This window comes from Mirounga angustirostris, unplaced genomic scaffold, assembly GCF_029215605.1.
Source record: "Mirounga angustirostris isolate CCGP_5_RB_7025 unplaced genomic scaffold, mMirAng1.0.hap1 SCAF_16, whole genome shotgun sequence".
Lineage (NCBI taxonomy): Eukaryota > Metazoa > Chordata > Mammalia > Carnivora > Phocidae > Mirounga > Mirounga angustirostris.
Genome location: NW_026991724.1, coordinates 19,238,114 through 19,255,630, shown reverse-complemented (window position 1 = coordinate 19,255,630; position 17,517 = coordinate 19,238,114). Strand labels below are relative to the sequence as shown.

Sequence of the window (17,517 nt, the reverse complement as noted above, 5' to 3'; positions counted from 1 at the left end):
CCATTAGAACTGTCCAGGGCTGCTCTACCTTACAGCGGCTCCCACAGGTCCATCTAGGGAGATCGGATGGCCAAGAGGGTAACCAACTGAGAAACCCCTCCACTAAATATGTTTTACTAAATTTGCCTTCCCAAAACCACAAAAGGAGAAAGTGTTCATTTCACAGTGAAAGAACACAAAGATCGACAAAGAAAACATCAATAAACCCCACTCATGTTCATGGTTTGAGGTGGTCCTGTCACACCTTTTCTTCATGACTACACAAACATCTATGTACATTCATGGGGGATTTGTTGTGTCTGTCTGTCTATCTGTTCGGAGGTTTTGATTGTTTTTAAAATGTTTTGGGGCGCCTGGGTGGCTCAGATGGTTAAGCGTCTGCCTTCGGCTCAGGTCATGATCCTGTAGTCCCTGGATCGAGTCCCGCATTGGGCTCCCTGCTCAGCGGGGAGTCTGCTTCTCCCTCTGATCCTCCTCCCTCTCCTGCTCTCTGTCTCTCGTTCTCTCTCTCTCAAATAAATAAATAAAATCTTTAAAAAAAATTAAAAAAAAATAAATTAAAAAAAAAATGTTTTGGATCACACCACACCCATTTTATCACCACCTGTTCTATCTCCACTAGACTCCTTGCCCCTACCCTCTGGGACCAAAAATATTCATCTAACTCATACATTCTAGAGCCATGTAGCAGTTGATTTTAATCCAATCTCATTTTATTCCAGAGGGGTAACCAATTGTGCTAGGACCATTTATTAAGTCCTCATTTTCCCACCTTTGTTATATAATATACACGAATCTATTTCTGAATCCTCTATTCTGTCCACTGTTCTGTGGCAAAGCCATTCTGTTTTATTGCAGCAGCTTTATACTAAAACTTAGCAGATATAAGCCAAGTCCCTCCCTCACTGTTTTTTTACTTTCTACAGCTTTTATGCATTCTCAAACATTCACTCTTTCATATGAATTATAAAATTATTTTATCTGTTTTAAAAAAAAATTAGAATTCTAATGAGAATTGTGTTATACCAATTCAGGGAGAATTAGTATTTCTATGATATTAGGTCTTCTTACTATGGTCAAAAAACATGTCCCCAAAAATGGAAATTTGGGCCACATCACACAAGCTCTGGGACTACTACAGTTTTCATGGCCGTTCTATTGTAAATAGACTGTAATGATAATTTTTATTTCTTTACTGATCCAAGAATTTATTTAAGAGATTGATTTGATGTTTTTCTTTCCATTTACCAGTGGTAGGGTATTTTTTGTTTTTGCTTTAACTTGTTCTGGGATACAATACAACTGTGTTTGCATTCATTTTTTCTAGAATACCTAAGATTTTGCTTTATATATTTTAATTTTTCTATTCACAAGGGTTCATAACTATTTTACCTTCATTATGACTTGTAACTTTTATCCCTATGAAGTTACCCAATTTGTTCTGCTAAATACCTTACCTTTAGCTCCACACTGCCTGATGTCAAGTTTGCCGGTCCTATTTTCTTATTACTTATCTTTGCCTGATAGAAGTTTTCCAACCTGTACTTTCAACTTTTCTAACTTCTGCTTTTCACTTGGCATTAAGTTGTCTCTCGAAAATAGAAGGTAGTTAGTTTTGCTTTTTAATCTAAACTGAGATGCTTTGGGTTTAACCTATTTACATTTGTATCATAAATGATATGCTTGATCTTACTTTTTTTATCTTGTTACACATTTCTCATTTCTCAAACTTTATGGTTTTTTTCTTTTCCCCCATATTTGCTATAGACTCTATTTTGTTTTCATTTTTTTTCTCCTGGATGTTTGAATGGAATACATTCATTTTTACTTCTACCAATGAGACTGACTTCTACCTGTAAAATTAAAAATGTTTTCCTGGACATTTTCTACTTTAAAATATCACACATATACACACACACAGACACACAATTGCTTTCCTATGTATGATAAAGAAATAAATCATTTCATCTTAATTCCTCCCAAAGAAGGCTTTTTCTTTGTATTTCTTAGTTGGATGAAGTTAAGTTTTCATAAAAAATTTTCAGGACCCACCTCTATGGGTGACACACTTCCTGAGTTCTGGTATGTTTACAAATACCTTAGTTCCTTTGCCTTCTTATGTTAATAACACCAGATGTGCTCCTATAATCCTCAGAGTATAGAAACTTCACTTCAAAAATACTATCAATGTTTCTAGCATTTAATTTTGTGGGGACATCTCAGGTGAATCTGATTTTCTTCACAAGAACATATTTTTCCGGGGACGCCTGGGTGGCTCAGTTGGTTAAGTGACTGCTTTCGGCTCAGGTCATGATCCTGGAGTCCCGGGATCGAGTCCCGCATCGGGCTCCCTGCTCAGCAGGGAGTCTGCTTCTCCCTTTCCCGCTCCCCCCTCTTGTGTTCTTTCTCTCTCTCACTCTCTCTCTCAAATAAATAAATAAAATCTTTAAAAAAAAAAAAAAAAGAACATGTTTTTCTGTCTGGACCCTGTTCAGTTCCCTCACATAGCCTTGAAATTCAAAAGTGTCATCAGGATACAGGTAAACATTGATCTCTTTTGGAAAATTATGCCTGATATTAATGACTTCTTTTAATCTGTAGACTTGAGCCTTTCTTAAGATCAGGAAAGTTTTCTTTTAGTGTATCTTTTGTTATTTCTTCTGTTCTATTGGTTCTGGAATTTTCATCATTAGCAGCAAATATATATGTTATATATTATGTGTTATATATCTCATATACATTCATCTCTCATTTCTTCACACCTTTTTCTTGATTTCTGGAAGAACTTTTCAAATTTTTACTTCATAAACTTAATTTATTTTCAATTATTTCCTATCTATTCCAGCTCCTTTTTTATTTCTTCCTGGCTCCAGTCCAGCTATCTTTTCTTTTCTTTTTTTATTATGTTCAATTAGCCAACATACAGTACATCATTAGTTTTTTTTTTTTTTAAAGATTTTATTTATTTATTTGAGAGAGAGAGAATGAGAGACAGAGAGCATGAGAGGGAGGAGGGTCAGAGGGAGAAGCAGACTCCCCGCCGAGCAGGGAGCCTGATGCGGGACTCGATCCCGGGACTCCAGGATCCTGACCTGAGCCGAAGGCAGTCGCTCAACCAACTGAGCCACCCAGGCGCCCCCATCATTAGTTTTTGATGTAGTGTTCAATGATTCATTAGTTGCATATAACACCCAGTGCTATCTTTTCATTAATCGCAAAAACCAACCTTAACTCTGGTGTGCTGGATTATAGCACCTCCTGCCTCAGTTTTCAAAGTGCTACCAAGGGAGTCTTAAGGCACCACCTTCAGCTCAGCCCGGGTAGCATTGCTAAAATAGATGGGATTATCCCACCACTCTGCATCCCGCTAGGTGGTAGAACACAATGAGCAGTGAGAGGAGGATGGAGGGGCTGCAAGGGATAGATCCTGAAGGGCCTCATCAGTCATGCTGAGAAGTTTGCACTCAGCAAAGAACAATGGAAAACCATGAATTTCTCTCCCCTGGCAGATATTCCATCCGTAAGACCAGTGACAAGGGCCAGTTCTTCCGAATAACCAAGCAAGGGAACATTTACAATGAGAAAGAATTGGACAGAGAAATCTACCCCTGGTATAACCTGACAGTGGAGGCCAAAGAACTGGATTCTAGTGGTGAGTGGCCCCATATGCCAAGGGACCTGGGCTTTTCTCCTTTCCCTCATTCCTTCAAAAAAGGCACAATCTGTCATCTCAATCTCTGGAGGTATTATAAGCTCCTGCTGAAGCACCACTTGGCTGGAATAACTATAGAGCCTCCATCTCCAAGTTGTTCATGGACCAGCAGCAACCACATCACCTGAGACCTTGTTGGGAGAGTAGAATCTTGGGCCACCCCCCAGACTGAATTGGAATCTCATGCACATTCCAGTTTAAGAAGCACAGTCATAAAACAGCCTGCTAGACATCCCTGTGATGAGAATCACCTAAGACACCTTTTAAACACAGAGCCTTCTCTGGAGGTTCTGGTCCAGGGATCTAGACATGGGGCCAAGGAGTGTACATCAAACAAATACCACATGATTTTTATTATCATGGATGTTTGGAAAAGACTGTTCGCTGGGAGGGGAGGGAGATGATTTATATGCCGGTCAGTGGGTTGAATTCAAAATCTGAAGTACCCTCCAACTTCAAGACTATTAGGTTCTCCAGCTTAGTGTAACTTTTGCCAGAGGGAAAGGCAAGTATTGGAGTTTTGCATCCTTATAAAACTTAACATGAGAAAAATCACAGCTGCCCTCCAGGAGACGGATTAATATGCCTGCCTTACCCAGGAGACCACCAGGGTTCAGAGGGGCGGGTGACTTGACCAAGGCCCTTCTGGTGCTACCCTAGAGGGCCCCTGCCTCCTATTGCACTTCTGAGACTTATCATCTCCCCGCATGGCAGTCAAGCCCCAACTGCAATGGGCTCCCGCATGTTTTCCAGATCAGTCTTTGCCCTTTCTTCCCCATCTAATCTCATTCACACAATTTTTAAACTTTAAAAGTAACAGTTTGTTGTTCATTTTAAGATATGAGAGAAAATACAGAAAAAGAGAAGAAAGCATCCCCTCATAATCCCACCACACAGAGATAATTACTGTTAGCACTTTTGTGTACTTTCTCCGGTCTTTTATTTTTCTATACATATTTTTATATAACTGAGATCATCATATTTATATAAATATCATATCCTGAATTTTTACTTAACCTTATTCCAGAACTATTTTCTCATGGCACTAAAATACCATTTTTTATTACAATTTTTAAATGTAATTTCCATGGGCATTGTAAATGGCCACACATTCCATTCTTTTAAAGTGGTTTAATTTGTTAACCCCATCTCATTTACGTTGTTTACCTTTTAATTATTTGTGATTAATTTTATTGATTTAGATAAATTACTTTTATTTAAAGTAATTACTTAAACTATTGGATCAATTTGATTGTTAATTTAATTAAAACCTTCTTTAATTGGTTTGCATTGTCTAACTTTTTGATTCTTACAAGTAACTCTTTAGTAAACATCCCTGTGCATGAAGCTTGATGCCCCCCCCTCTCCTCTTCCACCCTTTCATCCAGAATGCCATCCCTGGTCTCTCTTCCAGAGGTCCCTATCCCCTCTTCCTGCAAAAAGGGCACCCCTCCAGGATTCCCCATCCACATACCTTCTATCTCTGGGGCTGGCATCATGAGCCCTTTCCACCCCCTGCAGGATACCCCACAGGCAAAGAATCCATTGTGCAAGTCCACATCGAAATTTTGGATGAGAATGACAACCCTCCAGAGTTCGCCCAGCCCTATGAGCCCAGAGTGTGTGAGAACGCTGCCCAGGGCAAGGTGAGTCTGGCTCAGTTTCGGGGGGGGCACACCCACTGAGGACAGGCTGAGAGGCAGCACCTCCTACCCACAGCCAGCCGGCGTTTCACTGAGCTTAATGTAACCTGCACGACAGACTTGAGGAAAGGGATTGATATCCCCATGAGAAACTGAGGCCCAGAGGGGATGTGTGAGGAGGGTGGTCCAGAGAGTGGCTTTGTGGAGACCATTTAGGTTAGTGTTGCAGGTGAAATGCAGCCATGGTCAGGTCTGAACCCAAAGTCACCACCACTAACCCCCCAGCCACCCCAACACCACCACTGACTGTCCCCCATCTTCCATACTGCAGCTGGTCGTGCAAATCTCGGCAACAGACAAGGACATAACGCCACGAGATGTGAAATTCAAATTCTCCCTGAGCACCGAGGACAGCAACTTCACCCTCACAGATAATCACGGTATGCATCAAAATAGTCAGCCTGGCTTCTGGCAGGGGCAGGGTTATTGGGAGTCTGGAAGCACCAATATCAAAGACCAAGCCAACAAATGGGGGAGCAGGTCCTGACTGAGGTCTTCAAGTTATGGGATATTTTGTACAACTCCTTACTGGTCTGTGCCATGGTCAGAGCTGCCCTGGCCAAACTGCCAAGTCCACACTCCCCAGAAGATGCTCAGGTCAGCAAGGAATATAGAATAGATATAGGGAGCAGACACTTGCTCAGTTCACTAACAAGCCAAGGGATTCCTTTCCACACCGGATCTCTATGCTCAGCACAACTGCAAATTCTCTATGAACTTTGAGGTCACTACCAAAGAGTCTAAATTGGAAATGTGAAATCCCAAATGCCAAGAATACAGTGAACTTTGTCTTAATTCAGCTACAATGACTACTTACCACCAGGTGGCCCCAGGACAGCATCTGGTCCACTCCTCACAGCCCAGAGGCTGGGATGTCAGTAATGGCCGATCAGAGCTTCTGATGAGCATGTGCTTACAAGAATGATGATGCTGAGTTGGTTGAACTCTAGCCAAAAGTAGACAGGCTTCCATGGCTTCACCAGCTTCCTGAGAAAAACAGAGAAAAATCCCTCTTGGGCCTCAATAGAGCCATCCTTCACCCACCGCGAGGCGGAATTCCTGCCTGTCTCTGATTGGCAAAACTGAGGTTTTGCCAGTGAGGATCCCTGTACCTGAGGATCCCTGTACGGAACAGCCACCGCCACCTGTGAGGAAGGTCAGTGTGAGGCAGACCCAGGGGATCAGCCACAGACCCATCCTTAAGGAGCCTCCTGTGGGATGGGAGAGGCGGCCATGATGTGTTGGCAGTCAATGACAGACCATTCAATTGCTCAGCTGTCTTTAGCAGTAAACAATGTGGCAAAAATACCTGTCACCCCATCCCCCCATGTTCACCTCAATCCTACTTCAGAGAGGGTCTGCACTGGGATAGAAAGTTTAAGTGCCACCCCAGAGGCACCCTATGTACAACCAGGAGGCAAGCCTATTGGTGCCAGATTCACTTACAACATGAATGTCCTATTATGATAGTAAATGAGTATAGTGAGAAAACTCATTTCTCTCATAAAGTATCAGTGGCCACGTAGCTATTATTTTCGATTATAATAGACATAGTTACTTAATAACAAAATGTAATTAGCTTTCATTTGAAATGTAAATGATAGACTCCTTTGCTTTTGACCAGCTTCCTGAGTGAGCTGATCCCGAGGGGCTAGATAAATCCTGGAGCAGGGAATCCCTAAATCCTCTGACCGCCAGCATTATAACTTCCCAGGAGCCTGCAAAAGGCAAACTATCTGGCCTCTGCCTGCCCAGAGCCATTGAATCTGAAATGTGAGAGGGGGAGGGGGGCTGAGGGGAGGGATATGGAGGGGAAGGGAGAGCAGGGTTCTGAAAATCAGCATGCTTAAAAAGCTCTCCGGGGGATTCTTCTGTATGTGGAACCACTGATTGGAGCTGGGAAGGAGAGCCAATATTTGGGCCAGAGCACATTCCCGGTTCCATCCAGCCTACCCAGGAAATCCTGTTACCCATGTCATCACTCCCTCCGTGCCCCAGGGAATAAGTGCTTTGTTTTCACTTTCTAGTGGATTTTCAGGAATGGCAGAAACAGCCTTCAAAATTAGCCCAGTGCTAAAAGACTTTTAAACACTTTCTTTTTCCCCATGGTCGAAGCTTGGTATAATGCATTAATTGAGCCAAAAGATAACCACCTGTTAATGGAGCGGGGCTAGGGAAGAGGAGGTGGGGGTCAGACATATGGGTTGCTCACAGAAACAGAAAGCGAGGATTTTACATTTGGGCCAAGCCATTCTTAGAGGCTAGGTCAAAGCCACTGCCCAAAATATCCCCTCTCTGGAGGAGCAGACCCACACTGAGGCAGGGGATGCAAAGGGCGGAGAAGCAGCCCAGGCTGCATGTGGGCTGGCACAGTCATGGAGGCCTCCCTGGAGGAGGCAGGCCACACTGTCAGGGTGGATGAGCAGACAGGCACTCTGGATAGCAGAGCCTGACTGAAGCCCTGGTGTTTCCAGATAACACAGCCAACATCACAGTCAAGTATGGACAGTTTGACCGGGAGCGTGCCAAAGTCCACCACCTGCCTGTGCTCATCTCAGACAATGGGAGGCCGAGCCTCACAAGCACCAGCACGCTGGTCGTGACCATTTGCAAGTGCAACGAGCATGGCGAGTTCACCTACTGTGAGGAGATGGCAGGCCAGGCAGGCGTCAGCATCCAGGTCCTGGTAGCCATCTTCCTCTGCATCCTCACCATCACAGGTCAGTGCCCAGGAGGGTGGGGAGGGGACACTGGGGGCGCTTCAGAGGAGGAGGAAGAGACCAGAGATCCAAGGGGCAACCCTGCCTCCAGCCCATATCCCACCCTGGGCCTCAGGGTTCCATAGCAGGACACAGGGATAGAAGCGCTATCTCCCTGGATGCCTGCATCCTAAGGGTGGGGGTAGAAGTGGGGAAAGGGAGAGTTCATGGCCCCTCCCACACTTTAAAATACTTTACATATATGACATTCATTCATTCAATTTATACATTTTGAGCACTTACTACATTCCAGGCACCGTTCTAGGCATTTATTTACATGAACCCAATTTTGGAAAAAATACCTCTTTTGGGAAAAAAAAAAAAAAATGGAAAATTTAAAAAATTCTAGCTTAGCTCACCTCCAGTGGCTTTCCTGCCTTTTTTAGGATTCCTACAGCCTTGATTTCTTTTTTTTTTTTTTTCCTTGTTTGGGTCTCAGAAATTTTAGGAGCATTTTAGGCCTTGCTTTGTTTGGGGTTACCCAGGGAAGCAGACCCTGGGACAAGGATTGGGGTACAAGTGATTTATTTTAGAAATGCTCCCAGGAAGCCCTAGAAGGAAGAGTGGGGAGTGAAACAGGGAAGGGAGGCAGCTGATGAAGGGAGAGTTGTCAATACAAGTTAATGGTGTGGGTCCCCGGAGCTTCCTGCCATCTGGGATGGGGAAGCAGTGGGGCACTCACAGCAGGTGTTTATCCACCAGCTCCCCTCAGCTGATGGTTGAGGGCTTCTCCCAAGGGAATAAATTCTGACTTCACCAGCCCTGAAACGGGGCAGGGGCCGGTCCTCTAGAGGAAGATTAGGGATCGCCCTGTGCACCAAAATGAAAGGCCCCGGGGATGCTGTGGGGGCACCCGCAATTATCTGCTCCAGGCTTTTCCTGCCAGTGCCCGCCCTGGGTGTGCCACCATCCTGGCGCTTCCCTGGCAGAGAGTCCGGACTCAGACCCCCTTTTAATAATAACGAGTGATAATAATGATAATGACATCACCACCACACACAGAATTGCACTTAACCCCCCAACTACCTTAGCAAATATAAACAAAGCAGAGAGGTCGTCATGGGTCTGTCCCATGGAGGTGGGGGGAGGGGGGTTGGCTCCGACCCCTGGAAGGTGGAGGAGGGGGCGCGGGTACCCACTAAGTGTCTGGCCCGAACCAACCTCTGCGTCGGCTGAGAGGCTGGGCTGGCGCGGCCATTTCCTGGGAGGAGGGGAGGACGCAGGTGAGCCGCAGGGGCCGGGTCTGACGGGCTCTGACCCGCTGCAGTGATCACCCTCCTCATCTTCCTGCGGCGGCGGCTCCGGAAGCAGGCCCGCGCCCACGGCAAGAGCGTGCCCGAGATCCATGAGCAGCTGGTCACCTACGACGAGGAGGGCGGCGGCGAGATGGACACCACCAGCTACGACGTGTCGGTGCTCAACTCCGTGCGGCACGGCGGCGCCAAGCCCCCGCGACCCGCGCTGGACGCGCGGCCGTCCGTCTACGCGCAGCTGCGGAAGCCGCCGCGGCACGCGCCCGCCGCAGTGCATGGCGGGCCGGGGGAGATGGCCGCCATGATCGAGGTGAAGAAGGACGAGGCGGACCACGACGGCGGCGGCCCGCCCTACGACACGCTGCACATCTACGGCTACGAGGGCGCCGAGTCCATCGCCGAGTCCCTCAGCTCCCTGGGCACCGACTCCTCCGACTCGGACATCGATTACGACTTCCTCAACGACTGGGGGCCCAGGTTCAAGATGCTGGCGGAGCTGTACCGCTCAGACCCCCAGGAGGAGCTGGTGTACTAGGGGGCGCTGGGCCTCTCGTCTGGGGACCCAAACCACGGCAGCTCAGGCCAGTCGGACACCAGGCACTGAGCCCGCAGACTGTGGCACTGACACCCCAGCCCAGCAGCCCTTCCTCGTGGGTCCCAGAGACTTCACCACCTTGGGTAGCGAACTCCAGGTCCCTGAAAGGTCCAGGAACATACTTCAGTGACAGCTACCCCCCAAATGCTGGAAGATCCAGGCTGGGGTTCTGTCTGGGCTCGGACACCCATAACCCTGTCCCCTGGGACCACGGGTCCCACTCAGAGCCTTTCTGTGGCTCCTCAAAGCAGCTTATGTTCAATTTCCAGGGGGAGATAGTCCCTTGAAGTCCCTGAACCCCCTGGTGAGATTGGGGAGGTCGGGGAGGTCCTGGTGCCTGTCTGCCTAGAGGCAAAGCGCTGGATGGCATGGCCTGTGGGGCAAAACTCTCCGTCAGCCCAGTCCCACGGGAGACTGGAACTGTCCATCAGCCTACCCTGCTTCAACTTCCCCCACTCTCCCAAGTCCCCTACCCCTCCCAGCCTCTCCCCAGTCCTGTCAAGAAGGAGGAGGGGGCCCCTTGACAGCTATAGAAGGTGGGTCCTGAAATGACCTCGCTGGCCTGCCACGCCCATAACTACTGTACTAAGCACTGAAAATTCAACCAAAGTCAGGAAAATGGCTTGTTGAATTTTGAAGCAACTGTGAATCCATCCTGGAGGGACAGTGGAGACCAAGTGTGACAGATCACTTGGTGAGGGCAACCTCCACACCCACACCCTTTGGAGAGAGCCTGGAGTAGCTGTGACCCCCCATTTTGAGACTCATCGACAACCCCTCCAGTTTTGCCTGTTCCCAGAACAGAAGACCTCTCCCCTATATGCCTTGCCTGGTCACTCACTCATGCTCTTTCTCTCTTTCGATCTACTCCTTATCTCTTGACTTCAAGGCCCTCAAAATCTGACCCTCAGCAACTCTGGCCAAAGTCCAAACCCAAACATGACTGCACTACAGAACTGTGCCATTTGCCTTTAGGCACCTCGTTGTTGCCACATCTCAGGAAACCCCTGCAGGGCCCCCACACCCTGCAAAAAGCAAGGCCCCTGCCCTGTCCACACCCTGTGGTTATCTGTGCATCTCCCACTTTCAGCCAAATATGGAACATTACATTGCAAACATGTCCTGGGGAAGTGGCATCACTCAACAAGAGGGGGCAGGACAGGAGGGAAACTCTCCAACTCACCCTTGGTCATGGACTGAGGTTCCCCTCTGAACAAGGGCCCTCACACTTCAGGAGATTGTAGATAACACTGACTTTTTTTTTTTAACCAATATCTAGTTTTTGTAATTTTTTTGTTTACTAATAAAACTTACATATTTCTAGCTCTCACAAACATATAGAATAAGGGTTTTTGCATAATAAGCGGGTTGCTATTTAGGTTAACAACTTTAATTTGGGTTTTTTAGTTGGATGAACATATTCCTGTAACCTTCTTTTCCCTATCATTGTAGTAATTACTCTAGTGATAATGACTATATATAGGCCACACTGGGAATGGGATGTACTGTATTTTTTTTTATACCTAAATAAAGAAAAATCTTGAAATTCTTTTCTTTCTAGAGCTGAGAAAGCTCATGTGAGACACATACACATCACCACCACCACCATCATCATCAAAGGAACCCTGGACACAAGGGGACATTTGCAATTAGGATTTCAGAGACACTCACTCTGCATTGAAGCACAGAATAACACTGGACACCTAGTCCAGCCCTCTTTCTTCCCAGTGCTCAATGCCTTCACTCAGCCTCTGTACATGCCTCCTAATCCCACCTCCACCCTACACAACAGGCAGGGCCTCTGGAAGCTGGGGCTGACACACCATTTGCATTTGGCAAATGGACCAGGGCGGGTGAGATTCATCAGCAGTGAGGGAGGAAATCAATTTCTAATGAGCTGGTTGACAGGAGGGAACAGCTAGCACTGTATTGGGGTGTGTGGACCCAACACTGGAGTCTTGCCTGGAAAACCTCACAATCAAAATGAGAAGAGGAAACCTCCATGTCAGGTCTTGAACTGGGGAGGTATGGGTTGAAGTTTACTTCAACAAGGCCCCTGCTCCTTGACCCCTCCCAGCAGGGTTTCCTGGGGACTGTCCTCCAAGGATGATATTTTGTAAAGATCTCAGGGGTCAATTTGTCTTAATTCCCATTTTGCTCTAACTTCCTTTGTGATTTCCTTTTGATCCATTGGTTATTTGGAATGCATTATTTAATTTTCACATATTTGTGAATTTTTCAAATTTCCTGCTGTTAATGATTTCTACTTTCTTTCCCTTATGGTTAGAGAACATAATTTTTATTATTTCAATCCTTATAAATTTATTTCTGACTTGTTTTACGCCTTAACGTATGTTTTATCCTGGAGAATATTCTATGTGCATTTGAGAGGACTGTGTATTCTGCTGTTAGTAGTGGAGTATTTTATAGCTGTCTGTTAGATATAGCCAGTTTGTAGTGTTGTTCAACTCTTTTATTCTCTCACTTATCTGTCTAGTTACTCTCTATCCATTATTGAAAGTGGGGTGCTGAAATCTCCAACTATTATAGTTGAATTGTCTATTTCTCCCTTCAATTCTGTCAGTTTTTGCTTCATGTATTTTGAGTCTCTGTTGTTAGGGGCATATAGGTTTATAATTGTTATCCTGAAGGATTGACCCTTTAGCATTATAAAATGTACTTTTGTATCTGGTAACAATTTTTATCAGTCTGTTTCATCTAATATTAGTATAGTCACTCCAGCTCTCTTTCAGTTAGTTTGCATAATATATCTTTTTCCATCCTTTTACTTTCAACCAATTTGCATTTTTAATAGAAAGTGTGTCTTCTGTGGACAAAATATAATTGGATCATGGCAATTTATCCATCCTACCAATCTCTGATTTTTGATTGGCATGTTTAATCCTTTTACACTTAATGTAATTACTATAAGGTGAGATATATGTCTGCTATTTTCCTATTTTTTTCTATATCTTATATCTTTTTTGTTCCTCTATTACCCTATTACTGCCTTCTTTTATGTTAAACAGGTATTTTCTAGCATACCATTTTAATTCTCTTGTCATGTCTTTACTTTTTTTTTTTAATTTCCTCAGTGGTTCCCATTAGGTTATATTTAAAATCTTATAACAATCCAGTTAGAATTTTTACTAATGTAATTTAAATACTATACAAAACTTTGCTGCTATATAGCTCTACTCCCTCTTGCCTCCTTTGCACTATCCATTGTTGTACATATTATATTTTTATACATTGTATGACCATCAACATAAATTTATAGTTTTTGCTTTATACATTTGTCTTTTAAATCAGATAGGAGGGGGAAAGTTACACACAAAAATATGCCTCTTTAATTTTTTTTTTAAAGATTTTATTTATTTATTTGAGACAGAGAGAATGAGAGAGACATAGAGCACATGAGAGGGGGGAGGGTCAGAGGGAGAAGCAGGCTCCCCGCTGAGCAGGGAGCCCAATGTGGGACTCGATCCCGGGACTCCAGGATCATGACCTGAGCCGAAGGCAGTTGCTCAACCAACTGAGCCACCCAGGCGCCCTGCCTCTTTAATTTTTTATATCTACCTATACAGTTACCTTTACTGCTGATCTTTATTTCTTCATATGGATTCAAGTTACTGTCTGTGTCTTTTCATTTCAACCTGAATGACTCTCCTTAGTAATTTTTGTAGGGAAAGTCTGGTAGTAAGAAATTCTCTCCATTTTGTTTATCTGGGCATTAATTTTCCTTTATTTTTCCAAAATAAAGAATTCTTGACTGATAGCCTTTTTCTTTCAGCACTATGAATGTCATTCCACTGCCTTCTGGCCTCCCTAGCTTCTGATGAGAAATTGGCTATTAATCTTATTGAGGAAACTTTGTATGTGATACATAATTTCTCTGTTATTGCTTTCAATATTCTCTCTGTCTTTGATCTTCAACAGTTTCATTATGATGTGTCTGGGATAAATCTTAACAGTTTATCTTATTGAAGTTCATTGAACATATTGGATATGTAGATTAATATTTTTATCAAATTTGAAAGTTTGGGGCCATTATCTTTTCAGATATTCTTTCTGCCTCCTTCTCTCTCTTTTTACTCTGGGACACCCATTATGCATATATGAGTATGTCTGATGATGTCCAATAGCTATCTAAGGCTCTATTCATTTTCTTCATTTTTTTTGTTGTTGTTCCTCTGACAAGATAATCTCAATTGATCTATCTTCAAGTTTACTGATCTTTCTTCAGCTCACTCACATCTCTTCTTGAGCTCTTGTGAATTTTTCATTTCATTTATTATATTTTCAACTCCAGAGATTCCATTTGTTTTTGTATTTTTTTTAAAGATTTTATTTATTTATTTGAGACAGAATGAGAGAGAGAGCACATGAGAGGGGGGAGGGTCAGAGGGAGAAGCAGGCTCCCCGCCGAGCAGGGAGCCCGATGCGGGACTCGATCCCGGGACTCCAGGATCATGACCTGAGCCGAAGGCAGTCACTTAACCAACTGAGCCACCCAGGCGCCCCTGTTTTTGTATTTTTTTTTTTAATAATTTCTATCTCTATACTGATATTCTCTTTGGTGAGACATAATCCTCATTTTTCTTTAGTTCTTTAGACATGGTTTCCTTTAGTTCTTTGGATGTATTTTAAATAACTAGGTTAAACTCTTTGGCTAGTAAGTCCAACATCTGGGTTTCTTTAGGGATAGTTTCTATCAATTGCTTTTTTTTCCCCTACAAATGGGCTATACTTTCTGGTTTCTTTGTATGTCTCATAGTTTTTGTAGAAAGTTGGATATTTTAAGTAATATAACATGGCAACTGTGGAAACCATACCCTTGCTCCCCAAGGTTTGTTGTTTTGGTTTTTGTTGCTGCTGCAGTTTGTTAGTGGCTTTCCTAAACTAATGCTGTAAAATTTGTACTCTTTGTTGTGTGTGGCCACTGAAGTCTCTGCTTGGTGGTAGTCAGCCAATGAGTGGTCAGATACCCCCTTAAATGCCTAAAACCAATAAATCTCTCAGCGCTTGCTGAAAGGCTCTGTGTGTATGTTGGAAAATTTCTTCAAAGCTCAGGCAGGCAGTTTACAACTCAGCCTTAGCCTTCCCTTTCTGATTGCACAGAGCCTCAAGGTCCACCCGAATTGAGAGCTTGGGGTTTCCCCTGGTGTCTCCTGGACATGTGTTTAGCCCTACACATGTGAGTGGCCTTTTAGATTCCCAGGACTGTGCCAGAGTTTTTCAAATGAGTGGACAGCTCACTCCCCAACTTTTCCTTTTAAGATTTTTGGTCAGCTTCTTGTTTGCCTGAGCTGTTATCACTACCTCAAGCAGCTGAAATGTGAAAGGATTACCACTGATTGTTTTCAGCAAATGCCTTCCGGAAAAAAAGCTGTTTGCATTGAGCAAATCTCAAGTCAGGTGAAATAAAAGCAAGCTTTAAAATGAGGTCTTCTAGGGGCGCCTGGGTGGCTCAGTCATTATGTGTCTGCCTTTGGCTCAGGTCATTAGCCCAGGGTCCTGGGATAGAGCCCCAAGTCTGACTCCCTGCTCTGCGGGGAGCCTCCTTATCCCTCTTCCCACTCCCCCTGCTTGTGTTCTCTCTCTCGGTCAAATAAATAAATAAAATCTTAAAAAAAAAATAAAACGAGGTCTTCTAAGGACCACCAGACGGGTCAAATAATGACAATTACTTGGGAACTGGGCTTTGGAGGAGCTCCAACACCACTCTTCCCCTTCCAGTCATTGGTAGGCTGCTGATTTTCACTAGGATTGTGGGGCTATTGGGTTTCAAGGCTACTACAGGGCTGAAGAGGGGGGAATGTAACTAGGGTAAGTTAAAAGACCACAAAGATCATGGTTCTTACCAAGATTTAGCCTCTTCTTGTGAATAAACACTCACAGAATTGTTGAAAGTCTTTGGTTAATTCCCAGAGTTCTGAAAAAGTTGATTTTGACAATTTTTTCCAGTGTTTTCATTGTTTTTATGGAAAACAGGATTTCCTTATTCTGCCATTCCTGTGGATGTCAACCCCACCACCACCACCTAGGCTGGCTTTTGAGCTCAGTTTTCCTGCCTATCTAATGTCCAAATTCAGAGGCTTGCCCTCTGAACTCAGAGTTACCCAACCCCTGGATCTCATGAGATCTGTCCACTACCTTTTCCTCCAAGAAGCCTCTCAGGCTTCACATCACCTTCTATCCCTCCAACCCCCCAGTAGGGTCTGGCTCTGAGCTCCCAGCCACTCTAGCAACCTCCTCTCTTTGGTTCCTGTTTACCCTGAGGTTGGAGGAGTGAAGGCAGGAGGCTTGCCTCTGAATCTGTAGCCTCTGGTAGACACCACAGTAGGGCACAAACCCAGTGCTCCCTGGATTCTGCTAACTATACTGCTCCAGTGAATCCTGGGCCGTGCACCTGGCAAAAGTGGGCAGGAGCAGCAGAGGCTCAGAGCCCTTCCCCTTACCCCAGGTCAAATCTCTGAGGCTGACATGAAATTCCTCCTCATAGAAGACTAAAGTGAGGCCCAGAAAGGTTGCAACATGACCAAAGCCACACAGCAAGTTAGAGACTAGTGCTAGAATCCCCCCTCCTCGTTCCCCCAAAAATGTGGATCTGCAGGTGACTTTCCCAGACCTGGGAGCTGAAGGCTGGACCAGGAAGTGCTATCCATCTCCATTGAGCTGGTCGCGGGAAAAATTACCACTTGGGGGCGCACGACATAAGCAAATGCTCAGCAGCAACCCCAGTGCAGCACACCCTAATATCCTGATGTGGACCGCAGGCTCTGAGGGTTCTGGGCCTTGACCGAGAACCCGGATCAGAGAGGCAGCCACAAAGTCCAACCCCACAACCCACCTTAGGCTCTGGCTCTGTCCCTCCCCTCCAGCCAGGCTCTGATGTGGGAGAGTCAAGGATCTAGTTTTCCACCTTCCCGAGGAAAGAGAACACCTACATCCTCCAGCTATCCTGTTGGCACTGAGAACCTCAACTCATAGGGATCTGCTGGCCCTGGCTGCAGGAGCCTTTGGCTTGTAAGGGTCACAGTCCACTGCACAATCCCTCCCAGTACCAACCCCTGCCTCAGGGTCCATGTCCAGCACTCCTGCTCTTCACCAAATCAATCCTGGAGGATGGACTCTGGGCCAGAAAGAGTGTCCATCTCTGTGTGCCCTGGTTCCAGGCACCTCCCAGATCAAGGATACACATAATAAATCGTACTGTCCTCAAGGTGATGGATTGAGTCCTCTGATCCTCACAACCAAAACCCTAGTCCACCCATGAATCCCCCTTCCAAATATTAGCCTAAGAGGCACACATAGGGTACACCTGCCACAGTGTTAATTTCTGGTTATCTACAAGGCAAAAAATTGGAAACAATGGAAATATCCAACAAGAAATTGGTTAGGTAAATTATGGAAGATCCATTAAAAAAAAATACTGGACAGCCATTAAAAGTCATGTTGTTGGGACGCCTGGGTGGCTCAGTCGGTTAAGCGT

At 44.9% G+C, this 17,517-nt stretch overlaps 1 protein-coding gene across 1 annotated transcript in view; it reads left to right on the top strand.

Annotated features, from left to right (window-relative positions):
* The window catches only part of CDH5 (cadherin 5), a 35,559-nt gene extending 20,500 nt beyond the window's left edge, over positions 1-15,059 (top strand). The window contains exons 8-12 of the mRNA XM_045890997.3: positions 3,510-3,652; positions 5,234-5,358; positions 5,687-5,795; positions 7,890-8,135; positions 9,442-15,059. Coding sequence (XP_045746953.2) covers positions 3,510-3,652; positions 5,234-5,358; positions 5,687-5,795; positions 7,890-8,135; positions 9,442-9,962 — 1,144 coding nt within the window. The 3' untranslated portion in view covers positions 9,963-15,059. The remainder of the gene's footprint in view (positions 1-3,509; positions 3,653-5,233; positions 5,359-5,686; positions 5,796-7,889; positions 8,136-9,441) is intronic.
* The last annotated feature ends 2,458 nt before the right edge of the window (positions 15,060-17,517 follow it).